General features: G+C 42.4%; 1 protein-coding gene across 8 annotated transcripts in view; it reads left to right on the top strand.

Moving 5' to 3' along the window:
* Positions 1-17,582, top strand: part of PLCB4 (phospholipase C beta 4) — a 411,040-nt gene that overhangs the window by 278,032 nt on the left and 115,426 nt on the right. For all 8 annotated transcript variants that reach the window (XR_010405777.1, XM_064572832.1, XM_064572829.1 and 5 more), the window contains one exon: positions 331-474. Coding sequence is in view for 7 of the 8 variants with exons in the window: in XM_064572832.1 (XP_064428902.1) it covers positions 331-474 (144 nt within the window). In the remaining variant the exon portion in view is untranslated. The remainder of the gene's footprint in view (positions 1-330; positions 475-17,582) is intronic.

Below are 17,582 nucleotides of genomic sequence, written 5' to 3'. Positions count from 1 at the left end.
ACCCCTTTGATCTTTGTGGACCCAAGCAGGTCCTGGTCAGAGCCTTTCCATCATCCAGGTCCTCTGATAATTACAACCAAGAACCTAAAGAAAGACCCTCATACCTAGTTTTCTCAATTAATGATATTAGAATACTTTTCCTACCAAATGAGTTCAAGTAGTGTGTAGTGTTACAAGTTTTACTTCTACACGTTTTAGAATAATGCTAGATATCAGGGCATTTTTAGATGGAGAACATTTGTCCTTCTGTGTATTTTTACATCAAATGAGCATGTTCCCTCCATGCTCTGTGATCTAACAATTTTTCCCTATTTGTGTACTCCTATACAGGATCCCAAAATCCTCGCCGCTCTTGAAGCTGTTGGAAAGTCAGAGAACGATCTGGAAGGGCGGATAGTTTGTGTCTGCAGTGGCACAGATCTGGTGAACATCAGTTTCACGTACATGGTGGCTGAAAATCCAGAAGTAACTAAGGTAGCCTCAGTGAAAAAAACCTCCCTTCCCTTTCCCCCGTATGTATATATGTGGTATGTATGTTATATATAATTTTGTTTTCTATATTAAAGTTGTATAGTAATAATTTTAATTTAAAATTTTAAAAATATATATTTCTATTGCTAGCTGTAATGTGGTGTAGAAAATTCAGCAAGCACAGTACTCTTTTAGTGTATCACTTAAGTATACCAAGAATCCAAGCACTTCTGTGGATATGTTGTAGGAGAAACTAGCCCAGCACCTGTCACACTAGAATGTGCACAGGAATCACCTGGGGTTTTGTTTCTTTTCTTTTTTTTTTTATTCTTATGTTAATCCCCATACATTACATCATTAGTTTTACCTGAAGTGTTCCATGATTCATTGTTTGTGCATAACACCCAGTGCTCCATGCAGAATGTGCCCTCCTCAATACCCACCACCAGGCTAACCCATCCCCCCACCCCCCTCCCCTCTAGAACCCTCAGTTTGTTTTTCAGAGTCCATCGTCTCTCATGGTTCGTCTACCCCTCCGATTTCCCCCCCTTCATTCTTCCACCTGGGGTTTTGTTAAAATGCACATTGTGATTCAATAGGTCTGAGATGAGGACAAAATACTCCCTCACGGGTTCCTAGCTGATACCAATCCTGCTGGTCTGAGAACCACAGTTTGAATAGCAAGGGGCTAGATCAGCATTGCCCAGTAGAAATCTAAATCAAGCCACAGATACCATTTAAATTTTTCTGGCAGGCACATTTAAAAAGTAAGAAGGAACAGATGAAATTAATTTCAATAAAATAGTTTGTTCAACACGATATACCCAAAATACTGTCATTTTAACTTAAAATCAATGTAAAATTTATTAATGACATTTTACCTTCTTTTTATACCAAGTCTTCAAGATCTGATGTGTGTTTTTAATTCAGCCTAGCCATATCTGAAGTGCTCAATAGCTGCATATGGCTGACGGCTGCTATATTGGACAGCACAGGTCTAGATGGTAAAGATATCCAAGCCCTGCCCCCACCCCTATAAGTTATTAGAGTATTGGGTCATGATCTGTCTTTTAATACCATACCCAGCATACCATTGCCCTGGCAAGTGAGTCTCAAAGAGGTTTTGGCCAAAGCAGAAAGCCTAAAACATAAATCACTTTTCTGCAAGTCATTTGTTTTCGGGGTGATTTTACCTCTGAACAGAGCTCTCAGTATCTTTCTGTAATAGGTGTGGGGAGGCCTGAGCCTTGATTCTCCCATTGCAGAGACCTCGATGTGGGGGCTATGGGAGGCATTTCGTTTTCCCATTTAATTCTACCAGAAGAAACTAAGTGTAGGGTTGAATGAGAAAGTCATCATTGCAGATACCGGGTTTTAGAGCTAGGCAGGAACGTACAGATAAGATCATCTGACAAAACTTGACCCTGGACCAGAGCTAACTGGTGGCAGAAGTGAGTTCTTCAGACTCTGAGACCCTCTAGGCTCTTTACTCCCACTCACAAAGTATGATCCACCTTCTAGCAGCACAGCCTCACCTCGGAGCTCCTTACACCTTAGAGTCTCAGGTCCACCCAGACCTACAGATCCAGAATCTTCATTATTTTAACAAGACCCCTCCCGCTCCCTGCTACAGATGACGCAGATGGGCAGTCAAGTCCGAGCAGCTCCTGGACTTAGGGTTTGAAGCCAGGAATGGATACTCCACGTTACAGGGGAGGCTTTGTTTCTGTCTCGTGGTGGTTTTTTTTTTTATTGGTTTTATGCTCTTGTTCCAGGTTACCTCACTTTGGGAGAATAGAGATTGCAAAGCCTTTAAGTTTTTCTATTATTTTGCTTAGAGCGATGCCAGTTTGAATGGTTCCTTGAACCCTGCTGATCTGAACGTGTATTATTCCTGCTTTTTGTACTTCACGCCTGCATCTTTGCTACAGAGGTCTTTTTTAGTGGTTATTTGCCATAGCAACATTTCAATCCCAGAAGACCATGCTGACCACTCATAAAAAAGAGGCTTCATTAATCAGATACAGATGTTGAGCTGCCCCAAATTTTGCAAAAAGACTGTTCTGTAGACCTGTATCTTCTGGCTTTTGTCAGCTCGTCATATTACAAGCAGTATGAGTCGGTATAGGCTTGGGCTTTGGGACCAGGTTGCCTGGGCTCAAATCCTTGCTCTTCCACGAGCAGCTGTGTGACTTAGACAGACAACTTACCTCTCTGTGCCTCATTTCCTTCATCTGTGAAATGGGAATAATACCAAAGTATCTGCTATTAGGAGTGTCATGAGGATTACATGAGTTACCTACATAGAAAGTGCTTAATGCACTGTCACCCACTGAAAGCCTTGGATGAGTGTTAGCCCTGATGATCCCGGGGTCACAGAATATTAGGGCAGGAAATGGAGTTTAGGAAGCACTTCCTACCACATCATTTTTCAGATGAGGAGAATGAGGCCAAAGAGTTAAAAACAAAAACAAAAAACCTCACCTAAGACGACACAGCAGGCTAGACCAGAATCTGGCCTCACACTCAGGCTTTCTGATATCCCATGTGATATTCCTGCCCACCCCACCTGATGCCCTGGGCAAATACAGTCCTGGAAAGATGGCTCAAACCAGGAAATCCCATAATATTTTTGCTTTCCTTGGTTTGATTGCTCTCAGTCATAGTCCATTTCATTTAAGAACCATGTTCCAAAATTAACTCTGGTGTGTATGTACTTAAAGTTAAGATTTAGGGTTCTTTTCCTAGTAGCATTTTTTTTTTCCACCATCACGGTATTCTTTATTTTATTATTTTTTTAATTTTATTATGTTGTGTTAGTCACCATACAATACATCATTAGTTTTTGATGTAGTGATCCACGATCCATTGTTTTTGTATAACACCCAGTGCTCCATGCAGTACGTGCCCTCCTTAATACCCATCACTGGGCTAACCAATCCCCCCTCCCCCCTCCCCTCTAAAACCCTGTTTGTTTCTCAGGTCCATAGTCTCTCATGGTTCATCTCTCCCTCCAATTCCCCCCGCCCATTTTCCCTTCCTTCTCCTAATGTCCTCCATGTTATTCCTTATGTTCCACAAATAAGTGAAACCATATGATAATTGACTTTCTCTGCTTGACTTATTTCACTTAGCATAATCTCCTCCAGTCTCATCCATGTTGATGTAAAAGTTGGGTATTCATCTTTTCTGATGGCTGAGTAATATTCCATTGTATATATGGACCACATCTTCTTTATCCATTCATCTTTTGAAGGGCATCTCAGCTCTTTCCACAGTTTGGCTATTGTGGACATTGCTGCTATGAACATTGGGGTGCATATGGCCCTTCTTTTCACTACATCTGTGTCTTCGGGGTAAATACCCAGTAGTGCAATCGCTGAGTCATAGGGTAGCTCTATTTTTAAATTTTTGAGGAACCTCCACACTGTTTTCCAAAGTGGCTGTACCAACTTGCATTCCCACCAACAGTGTAAGAGGGTTCCCCTTTCTCCACAACCTCTCCAACATTTGTTGTTTCTTTCCCTGTCCATTTTGGCCATTCTAACTGGTGTAAGGTGGTATCTCAGTGTGGTTTTGATTTGGATTTCCCTGATGGCTAATGATGATGAACATTTTTTCATGTGTCTGTTAGCCATTTGTATGTCTTCTTCAGAGAAGTGTCTGTTCATCTCTTCTGCCCACTTTTTGACTTGATTATTTGTTTTTTGGGTGTTGAGTTTGAGAAGTTCTTTATAGATTTTGGATACCAGCCCTTTATCTGTAGTGTCATTTGCAAATATCTTCTCCCATTCTGTGGGTTGCCTCTTTGTTTTGTTGACTGTTTCCTTTGCTGTGCAGAAGCTTTTTATCTTGATGAAGTCCCAAAAGTTCATTTTTGCTTTTGTTTCACTAGCTTTTGGAGATGTATCTTGAAAGAAGTTGCTGTGGCTGATGTCAAAGAGGTTACTGCCTATGTTCTCCTCTAGGATTTTGATGGATTCCTATCTCACATTGAGGTCTTTCATCCACTTTGAGTTTATCTTTGTGAATGGTGTTAGAGAATGGTCGAGTTTCATTCTTCTGCATGTGGCTGTCCAATTTTCCCAGCACCATTTATTGAAGAGACTGTCTTTTTTCCATTGCATATTTTTTCCTGCTTTGTCAAAGATTATTTGACCATAGAGTTGAGGATCCATATCTGGGTTCTCTATTCTGTTCCATTGATCTGTATGTCTGTTTTTGTGCCAGTACCATGCTGTCTTGGGGATCACTGCTTTGTAATATAGCTTGAAATCGGGCAACGTGATGCCCCCAGCTTTGTTTTTCTTTTTCAACATCTCCTTGGCGATTCGGGGTCTTTTCTGATTCCATACAAATTTTAGGATTGTTTGTTCCAGCACTTTGAAAAATGTCATTGGAATTTTGATTGGGATGGCATTGAAGGTATAGATTGCTCTGGGTAGCATAGACATTTTAACAATGTTTATTCTTCCGATCCATGAGCATGGAATATTTTTCCATCTTTTTGTGTCTTCTTCAATTTCTTTCATGAGTGTTTTGTAGTTCCTAGAGTATAGATCCTTTACCTCTTTGGTTAGGTTTATTCCGAGGTATCTTATGGTTTTTGGTGCTATTGTAAATGGAATCGTTTCTTTAATTTCTCTTTCTACAGTTGCATTGTTAGTGTATAAGAAAGCAACTGATTTCTGTGCATTGGTTTTGTATCCTGCCACATTACTGAATTGCTGGATGAGTTCTGGTAATTTGGGGGTGGAGTCTTTTGGGTTTTCCACATAAAGTATCATGTCATCTGTGAAAAGAGAGTTTGACTTCTTTGCCAATTTGAATACCTTTTATTTCTTTTTGTTGTCTGATTGCTGTTGCTAGGACTTCTGGGTACTAGTTGAACAACAGTGGTGAGAGTGGGCACCCTTGACGTGTTCCTGATCTTAAGGGAGAGGATCTCAGCTTTTCTCCATTGAGGAGGATATTCGCTGTGGGTTTTTCATAGATGGATTTTATGAGCTTGAGGAATGTTCCCTCTATCCCTATACTCTGGAGAGTTTTAATCAGGAAAGGATGTTGTATTTTGTCAAATGTTTTTCTGCATCAATTGAGAGGACCATATGGTTCTTCTCCCTCCATTAATGTGTTCTATCACATTGATTGATTTGCGAATGTTGAACCACCCTTGCATCCCAGGGATAAATCCCACTTGGTTGTGGTGGATGATCCTTTTAATGTGTTGTTGGATCCCATTAGCTAGGATTTTGTTGAGGATTTTGGAATCCATATTCATCAGGGATATCGGTCTGAAATTCTCCTTTTTGATGGGGCACAAGGCAACAAGAAAATCAACAAAATCCTAGTAGCATTTCCACTGAAGCTTTGACTTGTGGAGAAGGAGATATTGAAAGAACTTGTTAATGGAGTATACGTATATGTGGATAATTTTGCCTACTTCCTGATTTCAAAACTTGACTGTGCTAATTCATATCCTAATACTCCCTCCAGCACTGACAATATTTTCTGTCACCACCATTTTATTCCTATTCCTCTGTATGTGTTCGTATCCCCAGCAGAACACAAAGCCATCGAGGTGAGAGGATTTATACAGAATACACAGAGATGCAATGGCCTCGGGTCAGAATGATGGCAGAATTCACAAATTACATCAGATCTGGTGAGAAATGCGGAGACGGCCCAGTGTCCCTGAAATGGCATTTGTGACTCTGTGGTACCACTCAAGCCTATGAGCCTAAAGTCATGGTACCACAGGATAAGCTAACTGCCCTTCTCTTCCTTCCCTGCACTCCTGGTCCATTTATCACAAGAATCAGTTAAAGCAAGTCATCAGTTTCTTAAATAACACATGCAGACCTTAAACACTTGATTTTAACTAGAAGCATATAAATGGGATTCAGGTGTTGGCCAGTCTTTTACGGTCAGGAATGAAGTATTTTCTTGAAGTATGGGTCTGTGGATTGGGGTCGAGGGAGTTTTTGCCTTTATCTGACCTGTGATGCATTGTCGCAAATATCCAGTTTGGTTGCATTGAAGTGGAAGTGAGGCTTTTAAAGACACCCGTGGAGCAATGGGAGGGCAGAATCCTACAATTGTATGACTTCTTTCCCTAATCCCAGAGTTGTCATTTTCACTCAGTTTGAGAAAAAACATGTGGTGCAACTTGCCTTTAAAGTTATCTTTCTAAAATATCCAACTTAGAGAAACAACAATCCTCTTTCTTTCCACGAACATATCTCATTGGTTCATATAATTTTTATTTCTTTATAGATTTATCTATTTGAGAGAGAGAGAGAGCGTGTGTGTGCACGAGTGGGGGAGGGGCAGAGGCAGAGGGAGACAGACTCCCCGTTGAACAAGGAGCCTGATGTGGGGCTTCCAGGACCCCAAGATCATGACCTGAACAGAAATCCGGAGTCAGACACTTAATTAACCGAACCACCCAGGTGCCCCAGTTCATATAATTTTTAAATTACAACAAACAGGTTTGGTAACAAACATAAGTAACTCATAGTAAGCATGCAAAGTAAGGACAAAGGGTCCAACATACTGGACAGTAGCTTACTAACTGTGAGAGTTTAGCATTCCCTGTGCGGTCAGAGGGTCTTGCTTGTTTTATAAACATCTGACAAGTACTAGTCTGACCAGTGAGAGAGAAATTGAGAGAGTTTCTAGTATAGAACTTGCTTAGGAGTATTTATCCTATGAGATTCTTGAATCTGGTCTTAATTCCTGGGCTCTTACGACATTTAGGACCTGCCCATTCTGGGGGGAAAAACAAAACAAAACACCACTTCACCAAACCTTTCATCCAGGCAAATGGGCCAACTTTCAGCTTTGTGTACTCTCCATGGAGAACCAGGTTTCACCCGGAGGAGGAAACTTTCCTGACTTTGAGCAAGCCATTTCATTTTCTTTGTTCTTCCTGTTCCCCATGGGGTTCTCTATTATTTTTTTTTCTTTTTATTTCAAGTGGGTTTTTTAAGAGTCAATACAATTTTACATAGTATCTGAGTTTCTCAGAGTTGAGGTTGCAAATTAATACAAAATATTGTCCAGTACACATGACTGCGAAAATAGGTGATTTTCTTCAATAAAAGAGGACACAGGTATATCAAAAAACATTTTTGTAGCTCGGCTTGTATTTTTCTCCAGCTGCCTTCTCTGCTTCAAGAGTTAAGAGCTTGCCTTGCAGCTGTACCTCTTTGGAAGATTTGATCTCAGTTCTATGGTTCGTTCTCCCCTACAAAATAAATGTCAAATGGTATTGTAAACTTACGTCCAAATCTAGACCCTTCACCCACTGTCCACACCAGCTGCTGAGACCATGGATGCCTTCCTTGTCTCCCTCATCAGTCCATTACAAACACACACCCTTGTCTCAAGAATCTAGCTGCTTCTCACCACTGCTATCAGTACAGTGTGATCCAAGCCAGTATCCTGTCTCCCCTTGCTGGATTCTCTGCCTTGGCCTTGCCCCTTTGAATCTATTCTCAAAATAGCAGCTGGAGGGATGCTTTTAAAATGTGATTCAGATCGTGTCACTCCAAGATTTACAAGGCCCTGCAAGAAACCACCCGTACTTTCTTTCCCTTTCCCCCCTTTCCTCTTTTGGGTTTCCCTCCAGCTCCAGGGACTTTGCATTTGCTGTACCTGGAACACACTCTTCCCCTAGTTACATGCACTGCTTTCTTGCTCAAGTTTCTCATATCTCTGCAGGAATATCACCTCAGCTCCCCATCTGAGCCATGGGCTCTCCCTCACTCCTTATCCTGCTGTATTGTCTTCGTAGCATTGATCTCTATTTATATACCATTTATTCATTTAGTCCCTTCCTCTGCTGACATGAGGGCAATGTCCTGTTCCTCATGAATCTCCAACGTCTAGACTGGTCAATGCCCAACCTTTAGTAGGTGCTCAGTAAATACCCACTTTACTGAGGTCTTTCCATTGACAGAATTGGTAAATTCTAACCCAGGTGATCAATATGTATAACCCCTCTTGCTATACGCCTCCAGCTTTTTTTTTCCTTTAAACAATACGCTTTTATTTGGATTCCTCTATAACAAGTATTTTTAATGCAAGGTATTTTTTTAGGGTTTTTTGTTTTTTTGGTTTTGTTTTTTAATTTTTATTATGTTCAGTTCCAGTTTTGTACAGTTTAGCTCTAAGAAAAGTTAGGAAAATGCTCTTTAGACCAGAAGCCTGAGAAAATGTGATGCATTGATAGTCCAAAGGTCTGGGATTCCACGGTGTTATTTTTAGAGTCACTTTGCAGGCTACAACAGGACTGTGGCTGAGAATCCCCGACAAGACTGGAGGTTTTAACCTGGTGTCTTTCCTCTTTCCGACTCAGATCATTATTTTTATGCTTGCCTAAATTCTTCCTGTCATTCTAGTTAGAAAATTTAGCTTTTTTTCCCTTCTCCTTAAAAAACCTCTGTTAAAAGGATTGGCCAACAAATCCTTGGCACTTCTTCCTCAAACATATGTGCCTTTGGGTAATAGGTGAATCTGATATGTAGCTTAAAATGCCTGTGAATAAAAGCAGTCACATGAAGAAGGTATTTTCCAATTTTTTCTCTGAACTGTAATAATACTTTTTTTATTTTTCCCCCTGGATCATCCTCATCTCTTTTCAAATAACATGGAACATTATAACTGCGTTCCTTAGTTAGAAAAGCACCTCGGTTTCTCTACTGCATTTTTTTCTCTCTCAGAATGCAACCAGCTTCTTGGAAGGATTTTGTGTCTGGCTTGTTGAAGGGAGTTCAGATGTCTTTCATTAAGTTACATCTGGTGCTGCATAGCAAGCTGAAATCAGAGTCACTGTACATAAGATGGAAATGCAGCCCTCATTTAAAATCCCCAAAAATAAGTGTGTTATTTTATACTAAGTTGAATTTTCCTTTGATTACAAAACTAAGCTGTTTTTATGAGGTTCAAAATGCAAAGATTTGGACTGAATTTAGACAATTTCCAGACTGCTCATTATATTTCATGCAGGTTGTAAATATTTGGCAAACACTATAAATTATGCTTTGTAACCAAGTTCCTCAAATAAGCCCATGAATAAGTACTATAGAAATTACATTAGAAAAATGTTACATGTTCTCTTTTGTATACAAAAAAAGATAAAGTCAGGTAGTTTATTACAGGTAATAAAAATCTTAGTAGATTGGGTTGAAGGCCAAAACCACTTTGCTGAACTTGAATTATGTTGAGTGGAAGGCTAACTGCAAAGTTGCGTGGGAAAGGCCCTGCAGAACCTCCCTCCCCTCACCTAGGTTTTCTCTTCCCCGTTAAACACAGAGCTCCTAGGAGGGATCAGACCACTGGCCTCCCCTGGAAGCCCCTAAAAAATTCATATTCCCCCAACCCGAGAAATCTGAAATTCTGGGGGCCAAGCCCGGTAATCTGATTTAAACTAAACTGCCAAGTGATTCTCACACAGGGTGAAGTTTGAGTCCCATTGGCTTAGCATACAAATGGACTTAGTCCAAAATTCACAATGACTGTGAACTTAAACAAGTTTTTATCAAATTGACCACAGCAAACAGGTTAATCTGTAGACCTATGGATTCTATCGGCCTAGCCATTGATTAGAATTCACTAAGAACACCAAAAGCACCGTTAAAATGAATTAGTGTCTGTGACCCTGGCAAGAGCTTTGGTTCCGAGCACTCCCCAGCAAAATGCTCTTTCTTGACATGGAGTTTTAACTGTTTTGTCTAGGCCAGTGGTTCTCAAAGCCTGGTCCCCAGATGAGCAGCTCCAGCAGTACCTGGGAACTGAATTAGAGAGGCGGATTCTCGGGCCCTGCCCCAGCCCTACTGAATCAGTAACCTCGTGTTTTCACGAGGTTTTCACGTGGTTCTGGGGCACAGCCAAGTGTGAGAAGCACTGCTCAATAAGGAGTGTTTAGATCCCGCTTCTCTTGAAGAAAACTTACACTGACTCCCTGGGCTCTTGCCCAGGCTCACCTGAGCCAATGCCTACTGAATGCTAAAGTAGCTAAATTGTAAATCTCAGCTTCCTATCATCCAAGCCCCGATCTACTGATTGATTAAATTGTTTCACCCCATCGCCTCACTGTTTTTTGAGACTCAAGTCTGGGATGAGACATGTGTGCGTTTTCATGTTTCCAAAATGGAAAGTTGGCATTTTCTTGTTTTGTTTTTACTTTAAACCATTTTGAATTCATGTGAAGCGAAGCAGGGAGGGCCACTTAAAAAGCTTGCTTCAGGACAGAGCTGTGAATCAGCAAATGAGTGGGTGGGTGTTGTAAGCTTAAAGTGCCCCATCCCACCTAGGTGTTTCCTTCTTGCAAATGAAGATAATGGGGTTCATTTGTCTTACTGCTGGGTTGAATTTAGAAACCACCATTCTCTCTCTGCCTTCGGAGGGAGGGCTGAGATCATTGGTTCATCTGTGGAGTGGGTGAAACTTGTCTCCTTGGGCCTCCCACGACCACCTTCCATCTCCCTGGCTCCTTCGGTTCTCATCCTGCTTTTAAAGACCATCTGTCCCAGAACTTAGTACTTCCGTGTCTCCTCCATGGTGGTACTCTGTCAACCCTGAACTTAGTAGTTTCTCTGCAGGCTACCAAAAGCAGTAGTTCCTTTAGACCACAAGTTGCGATCCCAGGTGCCTACAGGAGCCAGGAAGATGATGTGAATAATGAAAAAGTGCCAGGCAAAGACAAATAAGGGATGGTATAGACAGTAGCGAGTTGGAGTGTCTATACACCCTCTAGGGGTGGGAAGCAGCATCTACCTGTCTCCAGCTAATTTTTTTTTTTTTTTTTTAAGATTTTATCTAATTATTTGACAGAGACACAGCGAGAGAGGGAACACAAGCAGGGGGAGTGGGAGAGGGAGAAGCAGGCTTCCCACGGAGCAGGGAGCCCAATGCGGGGCTCGATCCCAGGATCCTGGGATCATGACCTGAGCCGAAGGCAGACGCCTAACGACTGAGCCACCCAGGCACCCCTGTCTCCAGCTAATTTTCCAACGATATAAGAATATGCACCTTGAGGTTGTTAGATGGTTGAAGATGGTGGTAGTTTTTGCATAAGATACCGGACATCTGGATTTATTTTTACATGAAATCTGATGTTAAAGTGTTGACAAATATATTCATTTTTTAAACACCAGTGTGCCAAATGACACACTATCTGTGGCTCATTTAGAACCTTAGCTCTAGACATCAGCCAGCATGCAGCATGAAGGTGCTTATAGTAAGATAAATGCTAATGTTTACCTAATGTGTTCACTTCATTGACATTTTAAATGAAGATGCCTGGGTTTCTTTGTGTGTGTGTGTGTGTGTGTGTGTGTGTGTGTGTTCTTTTTTACCTTCTTTTATCCAGCTACTCATCCAAGAATTACTTTTTGATGAATTCCAAGCTTGGATAAATCATTTCCACTACATGGGCTTTTTTTATACTCACTGATAAAAGTAAGGAGTTGTACCAAATGACCCTGGAAATTATTTTCTCCACATCTCTTTGCAAGAAAAAGTATACTAGATGCCAAGGAGGATACGGATTAGTTGCTTTGGAGGACACTCGTATATAGGTAGAAGTCCCTAGCCTAATGTGGGTTTCATCACCATCGCTAAAGCCAATCCTCACACTGCTAGGATAGGAGGTTCTGTGGTTGGAGAGGGAGGAGGGAAAAGTATTTTCATAAAGAGGCAGGACTTTGCTCCCAGAAGAGGGGTGCCTGCTGGTCCCGTTATGGCGATATCCACAGTGTGCAATCTATCAGAAGACAGAAGGCCATGCATATGGGGGTTAGGACGTGAGCAGAGATTCAGAAGCAGAGGAATGTTGTACCTGTAACGGTAGATCCAGGGTAGAGACTAGAGTGAACACTTTCAATTGGGAAATTGGAAAGTCAGGCTAAGCGTGTGGCCTGCTTTGAGTGCTAAGCGAGATGCTTGTCTAATCCATCCTGAAGATTCTAAGGAGGTAATGGAAGGTCATGCCTCGTGCTGTAGGAGGGATGCAACACAAATCTTTATATTCTAAGATCAACACATGGTAATAATTTGTGGCTGAGAGCAGCACTCCTCAAAGTATGGTCTGGACTAGCAGCCACAGCATCACCCAGGAACTTACCAGAGGAGAATCTCAGGCCCTGTCCCAGACGTGATGAATCGGAATCAGCATTTGAATAAGGTCTGGTAGGTACTTGGCACCTTACAGTTTGAGAAGTACCGAGATAGAATTCAAGACAATCGGTTGTTCTTGGTTGCAACCAGTTACACATGGAGGAAGGCCTGAGAAACTTCTGAATATGGGATCACCAGAGTTTGTTCCTGGGTGAGGTCAGAGAAGCTAAGGTGGAGACTAGATTTTAAGTCTGATTAATTGGGAATACAGTGGTATGGTTATGAGAAAGTGAGGGCCTGGTAACTTTGGGACAGAGTGGGGAAGAGACAGTGAATTTGTTTAAAATACGTTCTCGAAGAATGTCTATGCGATGGGTCTGCTGTGGGTCCTATAATTCAGAGCAGCTCACTCGCTAGTTGGGGGCCCTTGGAACTCATCTGTGGATCAGCCTTGGCTTTGATGTCCCTGTGTTCTGCATCATTAGCCTCTTGGCATTCTAAGAACACCTATCTTCGGGGCGCCTGGGTGGCTCAGTTAGTTAAGTGTCCAACTCTTGGTTTCAGCTCATGTCATGATCCCAGGGGTTGTGGGATCAAGCCCTGGGTGGGCCCCCCTGTTCAGTGGGGAATCTGCTTCCCCTCTCTTTCTCCCTCTGCCCCTCTCCTGCTCACACATATGCATGCTCGCTCTCTCTCAAATTTTAAGAAAAATTAAGAACACCTATCTTGGTTTTCTTCTGAAATCCTCTAATTTCTTTACTAGTCAAGGGCGGATTTTTACTGTCATTTTTCATAGCATCAAACTTACTGAAAAGTAAAGCTGCTTGTCAAGGTGTGTGTTCAGGAACCTGGACACGAGAGCTAAAGCAGTTTCTCCTGTCCTTTTGGGGAGTTTTTTACCTGAATGGGTGAGGTTTCCTTAGAGTAGAGGCCGGAGCCAAGTGGGGAAGAAGCTTTGAGCTGTAGCCTAGAGCCCTCATCTGCAGCAACGCTGAGTTGCCAACAAAGTCATTTTAAACATTTGCATGGACCTGCATTTTTATACTTTCACTGGTGTTTCCCGAATGCAGAAGTATTGCTCATGGTAGAACGAATACTTCCACTATATTCTAGTAGAAAGTGCAAAAGAGTAAAAAGAAGAAAACACCCCCCACCCAGAGTGCATTACCCCGTCTTCCGTGTCTTTTTCTTTTTTTTTTTTAAGATTTTATTTATTTATTTGACAGAGAGAGACACAGCAAGAGAGGGAACACAAGCAGGGGGAGCGGGAGAGGGAGAAGCAGGCTTCCCGCAGAGCAGGGAGCCCAGTGCGGGGGCTCGATCCCAGGGCTCTGGGATCATGACCTGAGCTGAAGGCAGACGCTTAATGACTGAGCCACCCAGGCACCCCTTCCATGTCTCTTTTTAAATTGAAGTGAAATTCACATAATGTAAAGTGAACCACTTTAAAGTGAGTGTGCAATTTAGTAGATCACAATATTGTACAACAACCCCCTGTCAGTTCTAGAACGTATCATCCTCTCCTCAAAGGAAACCCCATTTCTGACTCCCCTCAAAGGAAACCGCCACCCCAGCCACCCCAGTGTGTCTTTTTAATTCATACAGTTTTCTTCTACACACAGTTGGGCTCATACTGTTTATAGAGTTTAATGCACTGTATTTTATTTAAAATTTTTATCATATGCATTTTCTTGGTCTTTACAATGTTTGTCTTGGGCTTCGTTGTAATTGTAAATCCCCATGATCTTGGAGGTGGATTTTCTTGGTGTTACCAGCTCTTCTTCAGAAAACTTCCAGCCCCCTGGGGGCTTCTGTGCAGAATGCGGGGGCTTTGTGGGGGACAGGTTTTCATCGGGGGGGCCTCTCTCACTGCTGTGTGTCCTGAACTTGACAGGGTTTCCTAAGAAGAGACTCTGTGCTCTAGGCCTCACCCCGAGCAGCTCATTTTGCCCTAATTGCGAGTGTTACCAAATGACTCCACCAAGGGAATGCAAAACGAGTTCTTCTAATTGCTCCAGAAGTGTAATATGAAGTTTGGATTTCACCTTTTGGCCCCTGGGAGAGGAAACTCTCGCTAGCTTTAAATTGCTTCTCTACTTACCACCCAGTTCTTGCTGGCAGAGACTGCCGTTGTGAACACTCATTCGGATGTTTTCTTTCAAGAATAGGATGCATGCTGGGATGCCTGGGTGGCTCAGTCGTTAAGCGTCTGCCTTCGGCTCAGGTCATGATCCCAGAGTCCTGGGATCGAGTCCCACAGGAGCCTGCTTCTCTCTCTCCCTCTGCTGCTCCCCCTGCTTGTGCTCTCTCTCTGACAAATAAATAAAAATCTTAAAAAAAAAAAAAAAAAAAAAGGATGCATGAGGAGATGGGTCAGACACCTCACCTGACATGAGACCTTGTCCCCTCTGAGCAGTATGATCTGGAGCAAGCTTAATAGTCACAATGGGGGGCTGGCAAAGTGCAGCCCCGGGGCCAAACCCACCCCTCAGGCCGAGGTTGTATGGCTAATGAGCTCAGAATGGCTTTGACATTTTTAAAGGGTTGTTAACGAAACCGTACAACAGAGACTCATGTGCAGCCTTCTTAAAGCCTAAACTACGTATTTGCTGGCCCTTTATAGAAATGCTGACCGGTGATCCCCAATAATTAATAATAGGAGCAGCAGGAATGGAATTTTTTAGTTTGTATTGAATACCAGGGAATGTTCAAAGTGCTTGACCATGTATTGTCTCATTTCATTCTCACAACAATCCTCTAGGATGGGCATGGTTGTTACCATTTTAGAGAGGAAGAAACAGGCTCAGAGAGGTTGAGTCACTTGCCCAAGGTCACCCAGCCAGTAAGTGGCAGAGCTGGTGTCTTGAAGCCAGGCATGGGATCCACTCCAGATTCTGTATTCTGTCACCGCCCAACAACTTCCACCTGAACCTTGTAAGATTTTACTGTGCTTTTGAGGTAAAAGTTAATGTCTTCATCTGTGCGAGCTGAAATCATACAGCAGCCCTTCCCAAATTGGGGGTCTGCAAAATAACCTGCATTTCAAGGAGGCTTCCTGGTCAACGAAGCATGAGAAAGCCTTGTTGGGTTTGTTTACTGTAGCATTCCATGAAGCTCTATTATTCTGGTGTGAATCTTCACAAACTGGGGCGGGGTGGGGTGGGGTGGGGTTGGTATTCAGCTATTTACCAAACTTTTTTTTTTTTTTTAAAGATTTTATTTATTTATTTGAGACAGAGAGAATGAGAGAGACAGAGAGCACATGAGAGGGGGGAGGGTCAGAGGGAGAAGCAGGCTCCCTGCCGAGCAGGGAGCCCGATGCGGGACTCGATCCCGGGACTCCAGGATCATGACCTGAGCCGAAGACAGTCGCTTAACCAACTGAGCCACCCAGGCGCCCCTTTACCAAACTTTTTTAAAATTTATTTTTGCCTATTGAAGGCACACAAATGAAAACCTTCCAGAACTACTGCTTTGCAGGAAAAAGTCAACAAGCAGTGTTACAGAGGCATTCTCGGCCCAGGACTTTTCCAGAAGTATGAAAACAGTGTCATCTAGACATTCATTGATTCATCTTGACCTACATACGCTTTTTATTCCATTTTCCTGCTGCCACATCCCCCCAAACCCCGAACACACACACACCTTTCTTGTTGCCTGGGAAGGTCAGGGGACTTGTCCGTAAAGGATAGAAAGGTAACGAAACTGAAACACACTGATTTAGATTCTTTTTTAGTAGCTTGTATTGAAAGTCCTATCTAGCTTACGGGAGTACCTCTCGATTTGATGTGCCTGTGCTCTGTAGGTTGAGAACTCTAAGCCAGAGTTTGCCAGAGATTCCCTGATTGATTATATTTATCACAGAGCCTCTGCATGGTGAGATAGCATTCATTTCCGTGTGGCTTGATTTGCCAACACCGTCCGCCGGTACATGTCAGGAGGGATGTGACTTCAGGGATTATAAGTACAGGTATCAGCCAGAGAAACAACTTCATGAATACCTTTTATTTTTTATTTTTTTAAAGATTTTATTTATTTATTAGAGAGCACAAATGGAGGAGGGGAGGGGCAGAGGGAAAGGGAGAAGCAGACTCTCCGCTGAGCAGGGAGCCCAACACGGGGCTCGATCCCATGACACTGGGATCATGACCCGATCCGAAGGCAGACAGGTAACTGACTGAGCCACCCAGGTGCCCATATGAATACTTTCTAATTCACCAGCTGTTTATGCTTCTCTTACCACCAGGACTTTGCAGATTTGGCATTTGAGCCCCCAGATGCATTTTCACAAAACTGGCTTCTGCCTGGCATAGGAGGATGCTCCTGGTTTTCTTAAAATCTTGAAATTCTTCAGTTATTTGAGTTTTCCATGTGGATACCAAAAAAAGTCACATAAAATAAAGCCAGTATCTCATTTGGGTTTTGAATGAGTTCTGGAGTTTGTAGGAATGGAGCTGCTCTATTAACCTGAGTCAGGGAAGAACATCATGTATCATTTAAAGTCTGTAGGCACAAGTGAACGTAAGGCCTTAATGTATTCTGAGTGTTTGGATGTACTTACATTTTCTTCTTCTTCATGTTTCTTCAGCTGGGTCTATGAAATAAACTGACAAGAGACAAATTAACAGAGAAAAGACACACAAATTTATTCATTTTTAATTTATGTGCACAGAGCCTCCCAGAAGGAAGTAAATACCCAAAGGAGCGGGGATATTTGGGAGTTTGTACATCCTCTGAGTAAGGGAAAGAAAGGAAGCAAAAGGCCACTTACAGGAGAGCAAATGATTTTTAGGAAAGATAAATGGGCCCTTACAAGAATAGACAGACATGAGAATTTTGTGACAATTTCTGTCTGAGTGTGGTGCCAATGTTTTGTCTTCCAGAAGGGAGGGTTAAAGCTGCTCCTGGATGGCGATTTATGACACTGGGGTTCTTTCGGGTAAGGCCTGCTTTCAGTCAGATAAAGGATTTCAGGAATTCAGATGCCT

Source organism: Mirounga angustirostris, unplaced genomic scaffold (assembly GCF_029215605.1).
Source record: "Mirounga angustirostris isolate CCGP_5_RB_7025 unplaced genomic scaffold, mMirAng1.0.hap1 SCAF_10, whole genome shotgun sequence".
In the NCBI taxonomy this organism is placed as follows: Eukaryota; Metazoa; Chordata; class Mammalia; order Carnivora; family Phocidae; genus Mirounga; species Mirounga angustirostris.
Note: the sequence above shows the minus strand (reverse complement) of the source record. Positions and strands in the feature narration are given on the sequence as shown.